Source organism: Mobula birostris, chromosome 16 (assembly GCF_030028105.1).
Source record: "Mobula birostris isolate sMobBir1 chromosome 16, sMobBir1.hap1, whole genome shotgun sequence".
NCBI classification, from domain to species: Eukaryota; Metazoa; Chordata; class Chondrichthyes; order Myliobatiformes; family Myliobatidae; genus Mobula; species Mobula birostris.
This window is the reverse complement of record NC_092385.1, coordinates 29,568,430-29,589,137: the sequence shown is the minus strand read 5'-3', so window position 1 is coordinate 29,589,137 and position 20,708 is coordinate 29,568,430. Positions and strand designations below refer to the sequence as shown.

The 20,708-nt window shown below is 40.7% G+C and overlaps 1 protein-coding gene across 4 annotated transcripts in view; it reads left to right on the top strand.

The window, feature by feature from the left end:
• cadpsa (Ca2+-dependent activator protein for secretion a) overlaps positions 1-20,708 on the top strand; it is a 511,391-nt gene that overhangs the window by 63,900 nt on the left and 426,783 nt on the right. For all 4 annotated transcript variants that reach the window (XM_072280505.1, XM_072280503.1, XM_072280504.1 and 1 more), the window contains exon 3: positions 4,469-4,801. In XM_072280505.1, the coding sequence (XP_072136606.1) occupies positions 4,469-4,801 (333 nt within the window). The remainder of the gene's footprint in view (positions 1-4,468; positions 4,802-20,708) is intronic.

Sequence of the window (20,708 nt, the reverse complement as noted above, 5' to 3'; positions counted from 1 at the left end):
GGCAGTGGCTACATTCCTTCAGGAGAATGAATGCACCTAAAGCACCTTCTTGGGCACTGATATAATTGAAGCCTGCTTGTAACAGTGGGTACCTCAGAGTGACAAAGTGAGAAGTCACAGACTCCAGCCAGTTGAATAGCACAGGTCTTCTGTACTTGGCCAGGTACCCCATTTGGGCCAGATGCTTTCTGTCCATTCACTCTCCTGAAGGATGCACTCACGTTGGCCTCAGAGACTGAAATGACAGGGTTATCACAGGCTGTGAGAGTTCATAAAAGTGCCTCTGTGTTTTGACGATCAAACAGAGCCTAAAGGCATTGACCTCATTTGGGAGCAAAACCTTGCTGTCATGCATGTCACTTGGTTTTACTTTATAGGAGGTACTGGCCTTCGAGCCCTGCCACAACTGTTGAGCATCCTTTTGCAATTTCAGTCTGGTCCAGAATTGCCAATTCACATGTGAGATAGCTTTTCGGAGGACCTGGACCTCTTATGTTTTACTTGGTCACCAGACCTGATGTGGCCTTCAGCAGATTACAGATCACTTGGTTCATCCAGGGCTTCTGGTTGGCAAAGACGCTGAATGAATTTGTGGGGATGCAGTTGTCCACAAATGAATCTTATAATGTCTGTTCCAACCATGGTGTATTTGTTCAGAACTTCTTATAAGCCCCTGAACACGGCCTAGTCCACTGACATGAAGCAATCCTGTAGCCACTCTGCTACCTCCTGCAATCGCCACTTTGCTGTCCTTACCTCTGGAACCTTGCTCTTTAGCTTCTACGTAGACACAGGTGGGGGGGGGGGGGGGTGCAACCAGATTATCAGATTTCCCGAAATGCAGTCTAGGTATGGAATGGTAGGCATTTTTGATGGTATATCCAGATCTCCCTGGTTCAGATTTCTCTTGTGCATAATAGGTAGGGCTGTTTTGCATACCATCTATCAATCCCGTATCAACCCAGCCTAGTCAGTGGGAGAGCTATTGGCTTCATGCCAATAGAGAAGGTGTTCTTGTGCTAAATGTGAACAAAGGTATTTGAGTGAATGATTGAAAAACTTGTTCTACCTAATGTCTTGGTTAAACAAGTATTAACCAATAAAAAATACCATTTCTTGGTACAGAGTAAAGCCCTCATTGCCCTGTCTAACAAAAGGAGCCTGTTCAATCTCAGAATAGTATTTTTCCCTACCCAGAATATGTGCCATCTTGCTTTTACAGTTGCTCTCTAAATTGGCGCTCTCCCACTGACTAGGCTGGGTTGATACGGGATTGGTAGATGGTATGCAAAACAGTCCTACCTATTTTATATACAACCCTTGTTCTTTGAGGTCGTCCTTCTTCTATCAAACTTGCAAAAGCAGTGAAGAGAGTTTTTTGTGAGATCACTGGACAATTTTCTTAATTCCATACTTAATAGAAATTATTAAAGTCATTTTAATCGTAATTCTTTTGCTGCCTTTTAAAAATGCTTCAGAAAATCATACCAAAGTATAGCACAGAGAAAGGTAAATAAGCTCATTAAATTTGTGAGAACTCTTTTAAGAAGTTGTCCTTTCCCTCCTTAGCAGCCCTAGTTCACCCTTCTGTGATATTTTCTCCTTCAGTTAATTATCCAATTCCCCTTTGATAGTTACATTGAATTTTTAGTTACCTCATTACTCGAGACTACTTTCCATATATCGCACCAAGGTTTGTCCTCATGTCATCAGGGTTTTGTTCATTTATTTACAGGTATAGCTTGAAAAATATTTCTCTTGATAGATTTCTCTTTATATATTTCTCTTTATACAGCCTTTTAGCACACTTCCAGCAAATCCATCCTAACATTGTATACCTCTATTAACTCTCCTCTCATTCTTCTATGCTCCTGTGAATAAAAGGTCCTAATCTATTTAGCTTTTCTCACTAATTCAGATTCTCAAGTCTCAGCAACAGCCTTGTACATTTTCTCTCTACTGTTACAATCTTATTGATACCTTTCCGACACACAGTGCTACAGATTTGGCCTCACCAAAGTCTTATACATCTTCAAAATCCTATGCTCAATACTTTGATTTATGAAAGCCAATGTGTCAGAAGCTCTTTTTACGACACCTTGCAGGAGCTTGTCAGAAGCCTTGTCCACGTAGACAACATCCACTGCCTTTCCTTCATCCTTTTTCTAACATTAATGGAACAATTATAATTTCTTGTGAAACATTTACAAATTCATTGTGAAACAAATTGCACTGTACAGGAACAGACCCATACTGTCTGTACTGACCACGAGACAATTTAACCAGTCCCATTTGCCTGCTGAAGGGTCTGGAACCAAAACATTGACTGTACTCTTCTTCCATTGATGCTGCCTGGCCTGTTGAGTTCCTCCAGTATTTTGTGTCATGCAGTATGCCTTCTTTACTATCCCAATTTCTTATGTTGCCATATTCAGAGAGCTATGGTTTTGCATCCCAAGATCCCTCTGTACATCAGAAAGGATCCTGCCATTTACTGTGTACTTTTCTTGCATGTTTGACCACCCAAAATACAACACCTCACACTTCAAGCAACACACATAAAAGTTGCTGGTGAACGCAGCAGGCCAGGCAGCATCTCTAGGAAGAGGTGCAGTCGATGTTTCAGGCCGAGACCCTTCGTCAGGACTAGACACCTCACACTTGACCAGATTAAACTCCATCTGCCTTTCAGATTTCCATCTGGTCTGTGTCCTGCTGGATTATTTGACAAACTCCCTCACTATCCACAACTTGGCCAATTTCTGTATCATCTTCAATCTTATTAATCAGGCTACCTGCATTTTTGTCTAAATTATTTATATGTATCTCAAACAACAAAGATCCCAGCATTGATTCTTACAGAACACCACTGGTCACAGACATCCATTCAAAGTAACACCCTTTCCTCATTACCCTCTGTTTCTATGGCCCAACAAACTTACCAAGTCTCCTTGGATCCTGTGTACTTAATCTTCTGGATCAGACTACCAAGAGGGAGCTATTCAATAGTTTTCCTAAAGTCCATGTATACAATATTCACCGCTCTGCCCTCATTAATCATTTTCGTCACTTCTTCCTAAAATGTGACCCCTCATACAAAGCCATTGTTGATTATCCTTAAGAAACCTAAGTTTTTTTTTTCAATTGCAAGAAGATTTTATCCTTCTCCATTATTCAGTCCATTATTGGCAAATCTCCATTACTTAAGTGAGGACTACCAGCCTATGATTTCCTGCTTTGTCCTCAAACAAAGGAACAGCATTGGTTATTCTCCAGACCTCTGGATCATCACCCGTGGCTAAAGAGGAATCGAAGATCTCTGACAATTCCCCAATAATATCCTCTTGTCTCTCTGAATGACATGACATAGGCCCTGGGGACTTGGGTACCCTAATGTTCTTTAAGAGACTCAACACCAACATCTCCTTGGCATCAGCATGCTCTGGGATTAAAGCATACTTCTTCCTGAGTTTCATTATCTTCCATGTCCTTCTGCTTGGTGAATTCCAGTGTGAAGTACCTTGCCCACTCCCTTCAGTGTAGAAGGGGGTGTAAATCCATAGCTCTCTGAAAGGGGCAACATAAGTAGTTATGATGGTACAAAGGCATACAAGATATATATACAGAAAGGTGCTGGGAAAAGGCCAGCAACATCGTGACAGAAAACACCCACCCTGTTCATGGACTATTTGTTCCACTCCCTTTCCGAAAGAGGTTATATAGCATCCATGTCAGAACCGTCAGAGTCAAAAACAGTTTCTTTCCCGAAGCAGTAAGGCTGATCAATAGCTCAACCCACTAACCCACCCTCCACAACCCCACCGCCACTACTTTATCATTTCCTGTCAGAATTACCTTGTAATTCTGTGCCTAGTGTCACTTTATGGACATACAATCAATCTACATATAGAAGCAGACTTATATATTTTATTGTGATTTGTTTATTATCGTGTTCTTTATCTTATTGTGTTTTTTGTGCTACGTTGGTTCCAGAGTGCAATTATTTCATCTTCCTTTACATTTGTGCATTGAAAATGGCAGTAAACAATCTGAATGTTGAATCTTGAATCTTGCCTTCGTCGGTCATGGCGTTGATTATAACGTGCTTTGAAATTCCCTTTAATCCTACTCACCAAGGGCATTTCATGGCCCCTCCTAGCCCTGCATTTCCTGTTTAAGTTCTTTCCTGCTTTTTATATTCCTCATGGGTGCTGTCCCATTTCAGTTTCCTAAACTAAAATGTTAATTCTTTATTTTTCTGACAAAATTTGTAACACTAATCCTTGTCCTCCATGTTTGTCTTCTTCACAGGAACATGTTGGTCCTGAATTATGATTGGTTAGCTTTAAACAACTCCTGCATGTCAGATATAGACTTTACCAATTACGTTGTATTTGCTTAAGTTTTATATAGTAACATCTAAAATAGTTCATGGCAGTAACCTTATTCTCCTTACTTTATGTTGTAGGTGTTCCTGAAAAGTGATCGTGTGTCCAGAATGGTACAAAGTGGTGGGTGCTCAGCCAATGATTCTCGGGAAGTGTTTAAGAAGCATATTGAAAAGCGGGTTCGAAGTTTGCCAGAAATTGATGGCCTCAGCAAGGAGACAGTCCTGAGCTCCTGGATGGCAAAATTTGATGCAATTTATCGAGGTGAAGAGGATCCTCGCAAACAGCAGGCCCGAATGACAGCTAGTGCAGCATCGGAGCTCATCCTCAGCAAGGAGCAGCTGTATGAAATGTTCCAGCAAATTCTGGGGATCAAAAAATTTGAGCATCAGCTACTGTACAATGCATGCCAGGTGAAGGCATTCTTTTGCTTACTATTATGGGTGCCCTCATTGCACTGAATCAATGCAGTGAGAGAACATAGGTTGGTGTCACTACAAGTATTATTTTGTTTTAATTTATTTTGATTCCAATCTGTAAAACAGCTCAAGGCAGCATATTTGGAGCGAGTAGACATAAGGCTCAGTTTACTTAGAACTGGTAAATAGAAAATATTTCATTCTACGAGGTGTCAGCAGCAAGCTGTTACCTTTAGAGCTGTATCACACAAGAGTTCTCAACCACATTATAGTTAAAGATATGCAGGTTTCAAGGTCTGCCTTATTTTGTGCCATATCAATAATGTAATTAAATATTATTGATCTCATAGCTGTAACTCTTCTTGATGTAAAAAATGTCTTCTGCTGGTAAGGGGAGATTTTAACTATCAGTGCAGTTTTTCAAGCATGGAAGAATTATAGATCTGTCTAACTCCAGGCAAAGATACTAATTTGAAAATATAGAGCATCTTTTAATTAGTTGGCAGTGGTATTTTTGTGAACGGTAATGATCAGAACAAAGATGAGAATCTGTACTGGTCTAGAGTGAGATCTGGATTTTAAATGAAAATATTGCAAAGTTGTCTGCTTTTGTTGGATAATAAAGATGGTCAGCTAACATTTGTTTGTTCAAGCTACTTTACTAAAAGATAATGCTTAATGCATTGTCTTTCAATAAAGATTATAGTGTGTCCCACGAATCATTCTGTAATTAATTGATCCAAGCAACGGTTGCTTTGTTCACTTGAAGTAGAAGATAACCAAATGGGAAAGAAGTGAAAATTAATGGTTTGAACATTCCTGTATACAGGAAGGTTATCTTATGTCCTAGTATTTGCTTTGTACAGTGGCATACACTGATATAATGATGAGCAGAGCACTCTTCCATCATTTTGTATTTTAATTCATGAGTACATTTTGCCATTCAAGAATCAAGCAATGTTGTTCATCTTATAGATGTAATATGTTTTCATGCATGACATAAATACATGTCAAATGTTAGTACAAATGTATATCTGAAAAACTGTTTCTCTTTTTCAGTGGCAGCTGCACTGCTTAGGTTAACTATAAATATTCATGAGCGGAAATTTGTGTTTGGTCACTAGTGCTATATGTATGTGCATGTATTGACAGCAAGCTGTATTCCTCTCAGGACATTTCTTTCTACTGAAGTTGGTTGTAGAATTTTGATAAACATCACAGAGAGAAAGAAAAATCTTGTATTTGTATAATGTTGTCTATGACCTCGGGATGTTCAAAGCACAATGCAAGAGCTACTTGAAAAGTGTAGTCATGGTTGTCAGATAGCACATTGTGATTCCACAAGAAGAAACTGGATAGTGACCAGATGCAGGTCAAAGGGTTAGTTATTCCAACTAAGACCTCTAGTTGGAAGTATGGTCATAAGGAAGGACAGGGTCTATTGTGCCATAGAAATTTGTAGATGTAAATGACTGGCATTTAGGCTCCTACAACACCCAAAGATAATACTGCACAACTTGGAGCTAAAGTGGTTAAATGAGTCAAGTCATAGACTCATACAGCATGGGAACAGGCCCATTGGCCTAATGAATCTGCATCGAATATCAATCACCCATTTACACTACTCCTAAATGAATCCCAATTTTCTTCTCCCCCTATTCTCATCAACCCTTCCCCCCCCCCACAGGTTCTTCCACTCATTTACACATGAGGGGTTAAATTCACAGTGTCATTGGGATGTGGAAAGAAACCAGAACACCCAGAGGAAACCTACTGTGACAGGGAGAATTTGCAAACTCCACTCTGACAGCACCCATGGCTACGACTAAACCAAACAACTCCACGAACTGCACAACTGGAGTGCTCCAGTGCATGCCCTGAAAAAGAGAGGAAAGATAGAGAATGGAGAGAAGAGGGCCCACACTAGCTCTTGCTGATCGTATGAAATAATTTAAAGCACTTTCTAAATTGAGCTAAATTAAAGTGGATGGCACAAATTGTTTTAGCTACAACAAAGCCTGCTAGATTGTCACTTAACGTTTGTGTAGGTAGGTTAATTGGCCATTGTAAATTGCCCTGACTGTGTCAGTAAATTATGAGAATGTGAGGAGATATTAATAAAACTAGGATTAATGTGAGTGAGTGGTTGAACGTTAGCACTGACTTGGGGGGGTTAGGGGTGCAAGGGGGAAGGAACTAATTGACTGATTTCTAGGAATTTTGCTTCTCAAATAAAACAGAGTGCAAATCATTTGACAAAAATAGTCCAGGAAAACTAATGGCCATTAATGAATTTCATGCTGGTGCAACATCCGAGCAGCGTTATTATTTATTGCTTCGTTGAAATAATTTCACTCAGCAAGTTTTGAAGTGCAGGCTCACATTTGTCTCTTTTACCTTTGTTTTATAGCAAATTTTATGCTACAGGATTCACATCATTATACCTTCCTGACCATAATCTTTTTTGTCTTTCATTTCTCCAGGGCACTAATACAGACATTACAACATTGCATTGAGTTAATCAGTGATCTAGAAGGATCTGTGGCAGGCGTGTGGCCCAGCATGGGGCAGCACAGTAGTACGGTTAGCACAATGCTTTACAGTACCAAAGATTCAGGTTCAATTCCCGCTGCTGACTGTAAGGAGTTTGTATGTTCTCCGCAAGACTCATGGGTTTCCTCTGGGTGCTCTGCTTTCCTCCTAGAATCTAAAGATGCACTGGTTGGAAGGTTAATTGGACATTGTAAATTACCTCATGATTAGGCTAGGGTTAAATCGAGGGTTGCTTGGCAACACAGCTCAAAGGGCTGGTAAGGCCTATTGCACACTGTATCTCAATTAATCAATCAATAAATAAAGTATCCTCTGCCAACGAATGTATTTGACTAGCTTAGATGGGCAATTGTGACATGAACAAGTTGGCCTGTTTCTGTGCTGTATTATGTCATAATTCTCACATGGTTTTGATCTAGCTGGAAATCTGATTCTGTTGCATGAACTGTAACAGTGCAGAACAAATACACTGCTTGCCAGTTTGATCCTGTGGGTACTTTCTGACATATCCCACTTCAATGCTAGACTTAGACTCTCATGAACAGGTAGGTCTCTATCCTTCTCACTTGCAGTCTCTAATTAGGCCTAATGCTGCTCACTCTGGTCTCTTGATCTTGCTGCTAATACTGTTCCTCGTCACCACATCCTGTTCCATCTAAATGAAACCGGTAATAACAGCTGATGGAGTTTATTAACACCAGGCTGAACAGAAAATCCAGTAATGAATCTGGATACCAGCACAGTGATCTGAAATCCATCTTGTCCAGCTAAGCTGCAGGCAAGTGCTTCTTTGAAAGTTGTTTTTTAAAGTTAAATCCCGTTGTATTTCACCTACAGTTTCTAATTGATGTAATTGGAATTTTATTTCCAGTATAAGAAACTCTGATTTCATGTATAGCTGGAGCCCCTGTTTGCCTTTGCCATGCTCCTCACTCAGTAGAAACAAATGAGTGAAGAAAAATGCAGGGCTGTCAACCTGTGACCTGTGATAAGCCTGTAAGCTAATCATGATCATGGATGGTGGTAAAAATACTCATTTAAATCAAACACTAGTTTTATGTGGTTATTAATTTTTCCTCACCATGACTTGTATTCCTCAAATTCAAAGACGTATGGTTCAATAACGCACATCTAGGCTTTTGCAGTAGCAAAGCAGTTGACAAGCTTGATCTTGAAAGCTTTAAACTTGCTACACAATTTCTTTAGAATATGAATTTTAAGCCAGCTAATAATTATAATTTCCACTCTGTCAACATTCTGTTGACCTCTGAGAAAGAATGCTTTGGAAGCCAACTCACAGCATCTTTTTGTGCTTAGGACCAGAACACTATATTTGCTCTACCTTCAGCGCCCATCGCTTTAACCCATTCCCACCTTTTGCAAAATCCCAGCCTAGCTGATTGGAAGCTAGGGTCCTGAAAGCTGTTTAACTATTTGACCCAACTTTACAAACACTCCTTATTGCAAAATATAAGCTGCAATGTGCCAGGGATGAATTGGCCTTTTACAGTGTTACCCTCGGTATTGCTACATCTTGTACACTAGAGCCGAACTACTGGTATGCATTATGTAAGTGGGAGATGTGGATTTCGTACGGGAAATCCAGATGTCACTTTCACCTTTTCATGTGGTGCCATATTTGTTATCACAACATTCTCTATCATTCTGCAACGTATACTATAATATTGTAGTTGGTGTCAATGGTCCCCAGCTTCTCTGGAGGGGAAATAAGTCCTCACCTGTAATAATGTAATGGAGTGAACTTGGACCTGCAGATGCTATAAAATATGGTTGGTGCATTTAGGAGTAAGTCATTTTAATAGAACATGCTGAATTGTATTTCTTTTGTTTGTTCCTTACATACAGAGATACTTAGAGTATGGAGAGTAGAAATAACCACATCTTTCTTTAGACCACCATCTTTTATGAGGCATATTGACTCTTGGCAATAAATGCAAGTAATTCTTAGGAGTAGACAAAGAATTTGAATGTTGGTAGAAAACAGTTGAAGTTAATGGATGCCAAAGCAGCCTGATAGTTTTGGTTTATTATCCATTTTACACCATTGACCAAAAATTAGCCCCTAAACATATTGCATCTAAAATCAATGGCAATTCAGCTACTACCTCTGTCACCGTTAACTCATTAAATGGTCACAATTTGCATTCATAGTGTCTTCAACATGAAAAAAAATGATCAGGGGCCTTAGAGCCATAAACAAGCAAATAGACTACAAGGCAATGATGTGAAATAATAAAAATCACTGTCAACAATGTGGGTTTTATGGGGCATTATAAATGATAAAAGTAAAATAGAGTTTAGCCTGGAAAACTTGCTAAAATCATTAAGGAAAAGGCTAAGGGTTTGTTGGACCAGGTGTTTAGCTGTTGTGGGTGGAATCAAAGGGTAGTTACATTAGACGTCAGACTAAAAGCAAAAAAGCAAAAAGGTTAAAATGCATTGTCCTGGAGAATTTTGTAGACAAAAGAAACAGCAAACGTTTTCGGTTTTCAGCATTGAGTTTATTGCTATATGCACAAGCAGTAGTGCATATGTATTAATACATGTGAACATGAATTAGGGTTAGTAAGTTGTGGGCATGCTGTGTTGGTGCTGGAAGTATGGAAACACTTGAGAGCTGCCCCCATCGCATCTCAGAATGTGTTTGGCATTGATGCAAACAATGCATTTCACTGTATGTTTCAATGTACATGTGACAAATAAAGCCAACCTTTCAATCTTTAAATATATGCCCAAGTGCAGCGTGACAGGCACATAGCATATAAGCAGTATCCACATGAAAAACATAAGTGTAACGTGTATAAAATTTGTACAAGAAAAAAACACAGAAATGAGAAAAAGATAATTTTATTGCAAATTAATCAAAGTGGTCATAGTGCTGCAATACCTAGGTAGTGATTAGAGTTGTGCAGGTTAGTTCAAAAAAAGGATGCTTGTGGGGAAGGAGCTGTTCTTGAACCTGGCAATGCAGTGGATATTCATCATGTAGGGCCCAGGCAGCCTTTTGTCAAGCTTAGCTTTCTAACATAGCAGCTGACACTTTAGAGATCAAATAGTTGTTTTTGAGTAAGATAAAGTTCCAACCAATATTCTTTGTTCAGCTTCTTTTTGTAAACAGAAGCCAGTCTTCAGTTCTTAATGTAAATGGAAAGCAGTAATCAGTCTAAAGTTAAAAGGACAGCTTTGCAAATAAACAGCTTTCTCTATAGAGCAAAAAGCACCATCCCACTCTCTTCAGCCACCCTCTACCCCTCCAACCCCTCTCTCTTCCCCACCGTCTCTTCCCCCACTCTCTCTCCTCCCCTCCCACCCTCTCTCCTCCCCAACCCACCCTCTCCCCTCCCCAACCCACCCTCTCCCCCTCTTCTCCCCCCTCTTCTCCCCCTTCTCCCCTCCTCTCCCCCCCAGCACATCAAGTAGCTGATCTATTCATAGTTGGAAGATTTGTGTACTCAGAGGGTTTAGAACTTCATGGTCAGTAAATCCAATACCACCACAGTGGGATTTCTGGCTTCTGTACCTCCTGCCCATTGGTTTCATAATAGTGGTGGGAGAGGGATCTATTTTTCATCCTCTCAGTTACTGCAGCCTCACGGATAGCCTTGTGTACTTATTTAAGTGTTTCAGTGCAGCAGCTATAGGACACTAGGTAATGCCTGCACAGGGGAAAAATAACAGCAAGAGTCTTCAACCAAATTGAATTTTAAAAGAGGAACATAGACTTGAAGTAAAAATAGGCAATAAAAATTGCATTTGATTAACAATACAGAATATCTATAAGTTTAGTCACATCAGTGTGAGGGAGTGATAAATGAAAGAACAGAATTTAATGTTTAAAATAAATATTAAAATTGGAGAATTTAAAAAATCATTTAAGTAACTCCATTGAATACCTATAGAAGTTTGGTTGTGCAGCACTGACAGGAAGTTTAAAATCAGGATTTATTTTCTTTTTCAAAAAAACTACAACGTTGGTTTTCTTCTGAGGGAGTAACAATCCACACCTGTGAAATTATTTTTCCAGTGTTAGAAAGGTTTGTAATGTGTTAAAATCACTTGTATTTTAAAAAGTCACTGCTCTGTGTGAATCATACCCAATACTTGATCCATTTAATCAGGGACTAATGGGCAATTCACTCGAATTCATACCACAGTACTGTAGTGATTTCTGTGTTCATTTAATGTAACCAATGAAAAGGCAGGATAGTTCTGCCTACTGCTTCTAATTTGCTTCATTTAAAGATGGACACAGGTACCAAAAGTAGTTGTTGGATTTACTTGTAATAATGATGAGTACTTATAGTTTTGCCATTACAGTCGGCCCTCCTTATCCGCGAGTTCCGCATGCGCGAATTCAACCAACCGTGAATTGAGAAAACCTGGAAGTGCTGTTCCAGCACTTGCTGTTCGAGCATGTACAGACTGTTTTTCTTGTCATTATTCCCCAAACAATGCAGTATAACAACTATTTTACATAGCATTTACGTTGTATTAGGTATTATAAGTAATCTAGAGATGATTTAAAGTATACAGGAGGATGTGCATAGGTTATCGTGGTTCGGGATCGAAGAAAACCGGAAGTTCTCTTACTAAGTAAGTCGGAACAGGTATATCTAGTATTATTTAGCGTCAGTTAGTCAAACGTTTGTCTTAGTATATAGTATTTATTTTACCTTTCTGTGCATATAAAATGCTTAAGAAACATATGGTCCAGCGCCGGGCTTGGGAACGGAAGTTCCAGAGTTCGACCCAGTGACAGACCGCTCCTGAGCGCGGTCTCCATCCGTGCTGGATTGACGTGGAGGATCAAAAACCCAATAATTAAACCACTGCGTTGCTTAGTAATAATTGTAGCTTTCATCGGGGCAGGGCTTTTCTCACTTTATCCTTTAAAATTGTTCCGATCGTTGACCAACTGTAGCCTAACGCTTTTCCAATGATCGATGGCGTTTCACCTCTTTCTGATCGCTTTATTATTTCCACTTTATTTTAAATCGTGATCGTGATTATTTTCATGAACAGAAACACTGCGGATTCAGAGCTCCGCTGCCGGGTCCTAATGTCCACCGCACTGAGAAAGGTTAAATAAGGTCTGGGGTTCCGCTAGGTCCTAAGGTCCACCATATTGAGTCAGGTTGAATAAGGGACTTGAGCATCCGTGTTTTTTGGTATCCGCGAGAGGTCCCGGAACCAATCCCTCGTGGATAAGGCGGGCCGACTGTACTTTTATTGCAAAAGCTAGCCCAAAGCTCTTGGTGACGATTTTGGTGACAGATTGACCACAATGGGTAGTTTGTGGCCATTTATTACAAGCAAAAGGAAGTATGTGCCTTTCTGAGAAATGTTTAGCTCAGAGTCAAATGGTATGTCTGTAAATGTGGGAGAGTGTGATTATTCTGAGCATTTAGAATAAAACAAGAGATCAATTACGATTCATAGGTTATTCCCAGTATAAAATTGGATGAAACTGTGGTTCACCCTTGACCACTCCATAACCACAAAGTCAGAGGAAGGATTGTCACAGTGTGAGTGGGATGCCATCAGTTTGTGAATGTAATCTGACTGCATTTCCAGTGAGTAGATAGAGATGGAAAATAGGAGAGATCCAATGCAAATCCTTGAGGAATATTTAGATGTAAGATCATTGAAACAGAAAGGATCCCCTTTTGTCTATTATTTGGCTGCTACCAGGTAGCTGAAATGCAAGCAAGGAAAGGCAGACTCACTGAGTTGAATAACACAGGAAAGATCAGCCCTAGAGGTACAGTGGCTACAAGATGAATTGCAGACTCTGTATCCTATAGCAAATAATTCCCTGTTTATTTCATGCCTTTTCTCCATTTATGAGGCACAATCTGGATTGTGGTGGAACTCTCCCCTTATCTAGAGGTCTGAACAGTATACAGAGGAAAGCAGACTACCGGACAGGCACCATGATCCACACTAAATATTTGCTCCCCTCCTCATAACTATTTAGGTTTCTAGCAGCTGCAGTACCAGCAGCTCCTTCATCTTAATTTACCAAACCTGTGATCCTCTTCCATCAAGAGCAGCAGGCTCAAGGAAACTCCATCTCATGTGTAAAACTTCGAGCAATAACCAAACTTGGAAATAAATATGCTGCTTGGACAAACTAATAGCTGTGTTGGAAATTGTCCACCCACAACACATAGTGGTTCAAGAGGGCAGCCCACCATTACTGAAAAACAATTTGGAGAGTGGACAGTAAACACTGGCCTGCCAGTGCTGTCTAAATCCAAAGGATGATCTAAACAACAGGATGTTGAACCACATCAGATACTGCAGTGTTTTTATGGAAAGATGAGACACAATACTACAGATGTCCAAGTTAACGTTTTCCTCTACCAATTCATCCTTCCTGCTCTGTTTCTTCCTCAGCGAACCAATGCATTACAGCTTCTCCCTCATGCAGTTTTTAACTGCGCATTAAATGTGCAATCTCTCTTATTATGCCCTTCCTGCAGTCTTGTCCATTCCCATCCAACAGTGTGTGCATTCTGGGACAACTATCAATATGGTCCTGATTTCAAAGGGGCATCCCTCCTGTGTGGTAATAATGCTTTCCCATTTACATATAAATTAACTTTAGCCTTTTTCTCGGTGAATTTTCTACGTTACAGCAGCAGATCCATGATGTCCAAGAAATAGTTTCCAAGATGTCTGTAACAGTTAGCAGTGTTCCAACGGACAGTCAGAAAGTTGAAATCTCAAATCCCATTCCAGAGCCTTGAAAAGAAAACTTTGAGCTTGTTCCTCAATTCAATGCCAGGAGAGCGTCCTATTGTCAGATGAATCATCTTTTAGATAAGTTGCTAAACTCAGGATTGTGCCTACTCTTCCTAAAGGACTCAGTTGATCCTATGGCATTGCATTGAGAAATGTAGAAATGTTATCCTGGTGTAATAGCCAGGATAACTGATACGTAGCCATGCACTAGGACTGAGTGTATGCAAGCTTGCAAACTGATGGAGCTTTAAAAGAATGTTTTTTTTCCTTCTGTTTTGAGGTTAATAGAGAAAATAATGGTTGAAAAGTAAGTTGTCAAGTGTTAATGTAACTTGTTTGATGCATTGCTGTACAGATTAGTTTTGGCAGCCTGAGCAAACCTGCTAATGGAATGTTCATTTATTACTATTTCCTCAGGCACTTATTTATTTCTGGATACATTCTAGCAGGACCCTCATGGGTTTTAGCAACTTTGCCAGAATTTGATGTCTTGCTAATAATTTATTAATTTGTAGTACTTTAATTTATTAACCTTGTACAATGCCTTAATGCATTTGATTTAATAAGGTGAAACTAGCTCCTCTGTTATATCAGCATGTGTTGCATGCATTAAAATAGGAATTTAAAAAAATAATAAATTATTAATGCAACTCTGTTTCAGGGTAATATTAGGAGAGACTTGTACAATCATTTCTGTATTATGTTTTAAATCATTGCTTTGATGATTTACTATTATACTATATTAACAATCCAAAACAGTTCAGATGCAAAGTGCAACTAATTTTAATTTGTTCTTGTGATATGAAGGGTGACTTGCATATTACTGATTGCACTGAGGTGGGTTTTGCTGGCTGTCTCCTCTCAACTGGTTTTGTGTCCTTGACACCCTGTGCCTATAGTTATTTGGCCTTGAAATAGAGGCTGATTGCAGTGGTTGGAAGCAATCCACAATCGAGGCTGAAGCTTGAGCAGTCATTCGGCCTCTTATGGCAGAGAGAGAGGTCTCCAGCCAAAACACCCTTAACCATCTTTTAACATCTGGCAAGGCACTATACTCAAAGTTGGTGAAGGCAGTGGCTATAAGTGACATTTTACAATAGCTTTGAAATATTTCAGGTGTTTTGAGACTTTTTAAAAGGCCAATAACATTGAAGTAAATCATTTAAAAATAAACATTTTTTAAAGGACAGGTTAATTACAAATTTTCTAAAGCACAAAAATTATTAAGGCATTTTTTTTTCTTTAACTGACTTTTTCCCTGTGTCTCTGAAAACAAAGCCTTAGAATTCCCTTTGAAATTAATACAATACTGTCTCAAATGCTTTGGCTAACATGACCTGAAAGAGGAACCAAAAGGCAATTCTCCAGCATATTCCCATCTGGAATTAAGTGGCTAGGATAACTGAAGTTGTCAGAATATCTTGGACTTAAGCAAGTGGCAGCTCCTGCATGAAAATCCAGGACTTGCTGCAGTTTAAGTAGTTAAATATTTTGAATTACAGGGAATTTTCAGTGAGATCCAATCCAATATATTCACATGCATAAGAAAGTTAAGCAAAACAACTGAATTCTTGAAATCCTTGTCCATCTAAGCAAGTCAAAGATTGGAGAAATTTAATAAAACAAAGGCTTCAGCCTGTTAATGAATGCTGTTAAAGGTTATAATATCTCTGGGTCATTGTTCCCACTCTTTTCCTCAAATAGGGCAACCCAAAGTAGGTGATTGAGGCATAAAGAGAGCTCCAACATAACTTACATTACTGTGATCTCTAGCACTAGCATTAAGATCTCCAGCATATTAGCACTTGCATTCTGATGCATTCCCGGAATAAAATATAGAGCATTTTGAGGGTATGATTTTCCTTAGCTAAAAATTGTCCATTTATATTTGTTAAAGTATATTTAATTTACCAATTTCGACTACAGACTATTGGCACGTTACAAATGCCCAATTTAAGGACCCTCATGCAAGTAAGCAAGCTGTGGTAGTATATTAAATTTGGAAGTTCCAACGTATGTACAGATGTTTGTTCCATGTTTGTTCCAAATAGCACAACTAATTTACCCCTTTCTCCACTTTAAATAATGGTTCTTTATTTATCAGGTTATACGCTCTTGTTGCTATTCATCATTGTAATACTCTGAAGGTGTGGCTTCCATATAAGACCATAAGACAAAGGAGCAGGTCAGCCATTCGGCCCATCTAGTCTGCTCCACCATTTTATCATGAGCTGATCCATTCTCCCATTTAGTCCCACTCCCCCACCATCTCACCATAACCTTTGATGCCTTGGCTACTCAGATACCTATCAATCTCTGCCTTAAATACACCCAATGACTTGGCCTCCACTGCTGCCCGTGGCAACAAATTCCATAGATTCACCACCCTCTGACTAAAAAAATTTCTTCGCATTTCTGTTCTGAATGGGCGCCCTTCAATCCTTAAGTCATGCCCTCTCGTACTAGACTCCCCCATCATGGGAAACAACTTTGCCACATCCACTCTGTCCATGCCTTTCAACATTCGAAATGTTTCTATGAGATCTCCCCTCATTCTTCTAAACTCCAAGGAATACAGTCCAAGAGCGGACAAACGTTCCTCATATGTTAACCCTCTCATTCCCTGAATCATTCTAGTGAATCTTCTCTGTACCCTCTCCAACGTCAGCACATCCTTTCTTAAATAAGGAGACCAAAACTGCCCACAGTACTCCAAGTGAGGTCTCACCAGTGCCTTATAGAGCCTCAACATCACATCCCTGCTCCTATACTCTATTCCTCTAGAAATGAATGCCAACATTGCATTCGCCTTCTTCACCGCTGACTCAACCTGGAGGTTAACCTTAAAGGTATCCTGTACGAGGACTCCCAAGTCCCGTTGCATCTCAGAACTTTGAATTCTTTCCCCATTTAAATAATAATCTGCCTGTTTATTTCTTCTGCCAAAGCGCATAACCATACACTTTACAACATTGTATTTCATTTGCCACTTCTTTGCCCATTCTTCCAATCTATCCAGGTCTCTCTGCAGACTCTCCATTTCCTCAGCACTACCGCCCCCTCCACCTATCTTCATATCGTCAGCAAACTTAGCCACAAAGCCATCTATTCTGTAATCCAAATTGTTGATGTACAATGTAAAAAGAAGCGGCCCCAACACAGACCCCTGTGGAACACCAGTGGTAACCGGCAGCCAACCAGAATAGGATCCCTTTATTCCCACTCTCTGTTTCCTGCCAATCAGCCAACACTCTATCCACGTGTGTAACTTTCCCGTAATTCCATGGGCTCTTATCTTGTTAAGTAGCCTCATGTGTGGCACCTTGTCAAAGGCCTTCTGAAAATCCAAATATACAACATCCACTGCATCTCCCTTGTCTAGCCTACTTGTAATTTCCTCAAAAAATTGTAATAGGTTTGTCAGGCAGGATTTTCCTTTAAGGAATCCATGCTGAGTTCTGCCTATCTTGTCATATGCCTCCAGGTACTCCATAACCTCATCCTTGACCATCGACTCGACAACTTCCCAACCACCGATGTCAAGCTAACAGGTCTATAATTTCCTTTTTGCTTCCTTGCCCCCTTCTTAAATAGCGGAGTGACCTTTGCAATCTTTCAGTCCGCTGGAACCATGCCAGAATCTATCGACTTTTGAACGATCATCGCTAATGCCTCCGCAATCTCCACAGCTACTTCCTTCAGAACACAAGGGTGCATTCCATCTGGTCCGGGAGATTTATCTACCTTTAGACTATTCAGCTTCCTGAGTACTTCCTCTGTTGTAATTGTGACTGCGCACACTTCTCTTCCCTGCCACCCTTGAGTGTCCGGTATACTGCTGATGTCTTCCTCAGTGAAGACTGATGCAAAATACTTGTTCAGTTCCTCCACCATCTCCTCATCTCCCATTACAATTTCTCCAGCATTATTTTCTATCGGTCCTATATCTACTCTCACCTGTCTTTTACTCTTTATATACTTGAAAAAGCTTTTAGTATCCTCTTTGATATTATTTGCTGGCTTCCTTTCATAGTTTATCTTTTCCCTCTTAATGACCTTCTTAGTTTCCTTTTGTAAGCTTTTAAAAACTTCCCAATCCTCTGTCTTCCCAGTAATTTTTGCTTCCTTGTATGCCCTCTCCTTTGCTTTAACTTTGGCTTTGACTTGTCAACCACGATTGCATCCTTTTTCCATTTGAAAATTTCTTCTTTTTTGGAATACACCTGTCTTGCACCTTCCTCACTTCTCGCATAAACTCCAGCCACTGCTGCTCTGCCGTCTTTCCCGCCAGTGTCCCTTTCCATTCAACTTTGGCCAGTTCCTCTCTGATGCCACTGTAATTTCCTTTACTCCACTGAAATACCAACACATCAGATTTCGGCTTCTCTTTTTCTAATTTCACAGTGAACTCAGTCGTGTTATGATCACTGCCTCCTAAGGGTTCCTTCACCTCAATCTCTGTAATCACCTCAAGTTCATTACACAATACCCAATCCAGTACAGCCGATCCCCTAGTGGGCTCAACAACAAGCTGTTCTAAAAAGCCATCTCGCAGACATTCTACAAATTCTCTCTCTTGAGATCCAGTGCCGACCTGATTTTCCCAATCCACTCGCATGTTAAGATCCCCCACAATTTTCATAACACTGCCCTTCTGACAAGCCTTTTCTATTTCCTGGTGTAATTTGTAGTCCACATCACTGCAGCTGTTTGGAGGCCTATAAATAACTGCCATCAGGGTCCTTTTACTCCTGGGATTTCTTAGCTCAACCCATAAAGATTCTGCACCTTCCGATCCTATATCACCTCTTTCTAATGATTTAATATCATTGCTTACCAATAAAGCCACGCCTCCCCCTCTGCCTACCTTCCTATCCTTCCAATACACCGTGTATCCTTGGACGTTCAGCTCCCAGAGACATGCATCCTTTAGCCACGTCTCAGTGATGGCCACAATATCATACCAGCCAATCTGTAGCTGTACGACAAGATCATCCACCTTATTCCTTATGCTGTGTGCATTTAAGCACAACACCTTAAGACCAGTATTTGGTACTTTTCGCTTTGATTTCACTGCAACTTTATTGCACTGCAACTCATCCTAATGGCTACAAATTTGCCCCATCACCTGCCTGTCTTTCCTGACATTTTTACTGCTCACTATCTTAGATTTATTTCTGTTTTCCCCTTCCTCCGCTCTATCATTCCGGTTCCCATCCCCCTGCCAAATTAGTTTAAACCCTCGCTAACAGCTCTATTAAACTTTCCTGCCAGGATATTGGTCCCCTTTAGGTTCAGGTGTAACCTGTCCATTTTGAACAGGTCATACTTCCCCCAGAAGAGATCCCAATTATCCAAGGATCTGAAGCCCTGCCCCCTGCACCAGTCTCTCAGCCACGCATTCATCTGCCTGATCCTACTATTCTTGCCCTCACTAGCACGTGGCACAGGTAGCAATCCCGAGATTACTACCCTGGAGGTCCTGCTTCTCAGCTTCCTTACTAACTCCCAGAAATCTCTCTTCAGGACTGCCTCCTTTGTCCTATCTATGTCATCGGTACCAACATGTACCAAGACAACTGGCTGCTCACCCTCCCCCTTTAGAATATTCTGGATCCAATCTGAGACATCCCATACCCTGACACCTGGGAGGCAACACACCATGCAGGTATCTCTCTCAAGCTCACAAAATCTCCTGTCTGTTCCCCTGACTATGAAATCCCCCATGACTACCGCATTTCTCTTCTCCCTCCTTCTCTCCTGCACAACAGCGCCAGGCTCAGTGCCAGAGACCCGGTCACCGTGGGCGTCCCCTGTCAGATCATCCCCCTCAACAGCATCTAGAACAAGATATTTGTTGCTGAGGGGGACAGCCACAGGTGTGCTCTCCACTATCTGGGCATTTCCTTTCCCTCTCTTGACAGTGACCCAGTTTTCTGACCCCTGTAGCCTAGGGATGACTACCTCCCTGTAGCTCCTTCTATCACCTCTTCACTTTCCCTGATAAGCAGTAGGTCATCAAGCTGCAGCTCCAGATCCCTAACACGGTCTCTGAGGAGCTGCATCTCTGTGCACCTGGCGCAGATGTGGCCATCAGGGAGGCTGGAGGTCTGCCAGGATTCCCACATCTGACACCCTAAATAAAGTACTAACCCTGCAGGCATGCTATCTAATTCTACAGGAATGTAACAGGAAAAATAAGTCTACTCACCCACTTACCTCGCCAAACAGATGAACTTTTTAAACCATTAGCTCGTACTGTTAGCTGTGTGAGACCTGCTGTTCCTGTCTGTCCGGGCCGATTCGCGAAAGGGGGGGAGAAAAAAAGAGTTGGTGCTTCGCTCTCGCCTCTTCCCGTTTACCGCTGAAGCCAAAGCCCTACACTCTGCTACCGCTCACTCAGCTGCCCGCTGTATAGGATGGTCTCCTTTTTAAGCTCTCCACGCTGTCCTGTTACGTCACGCGCCTGCGCAGTCTTGTCCTTTTTGCACTTGAAGAAGTTTTTAAAAAAAACTGCTTTCCTTCAGAATTCAGCTCCCATGCCACTCTGTAGTCCCGATCCAAAAGAAAGCCGTTGGGA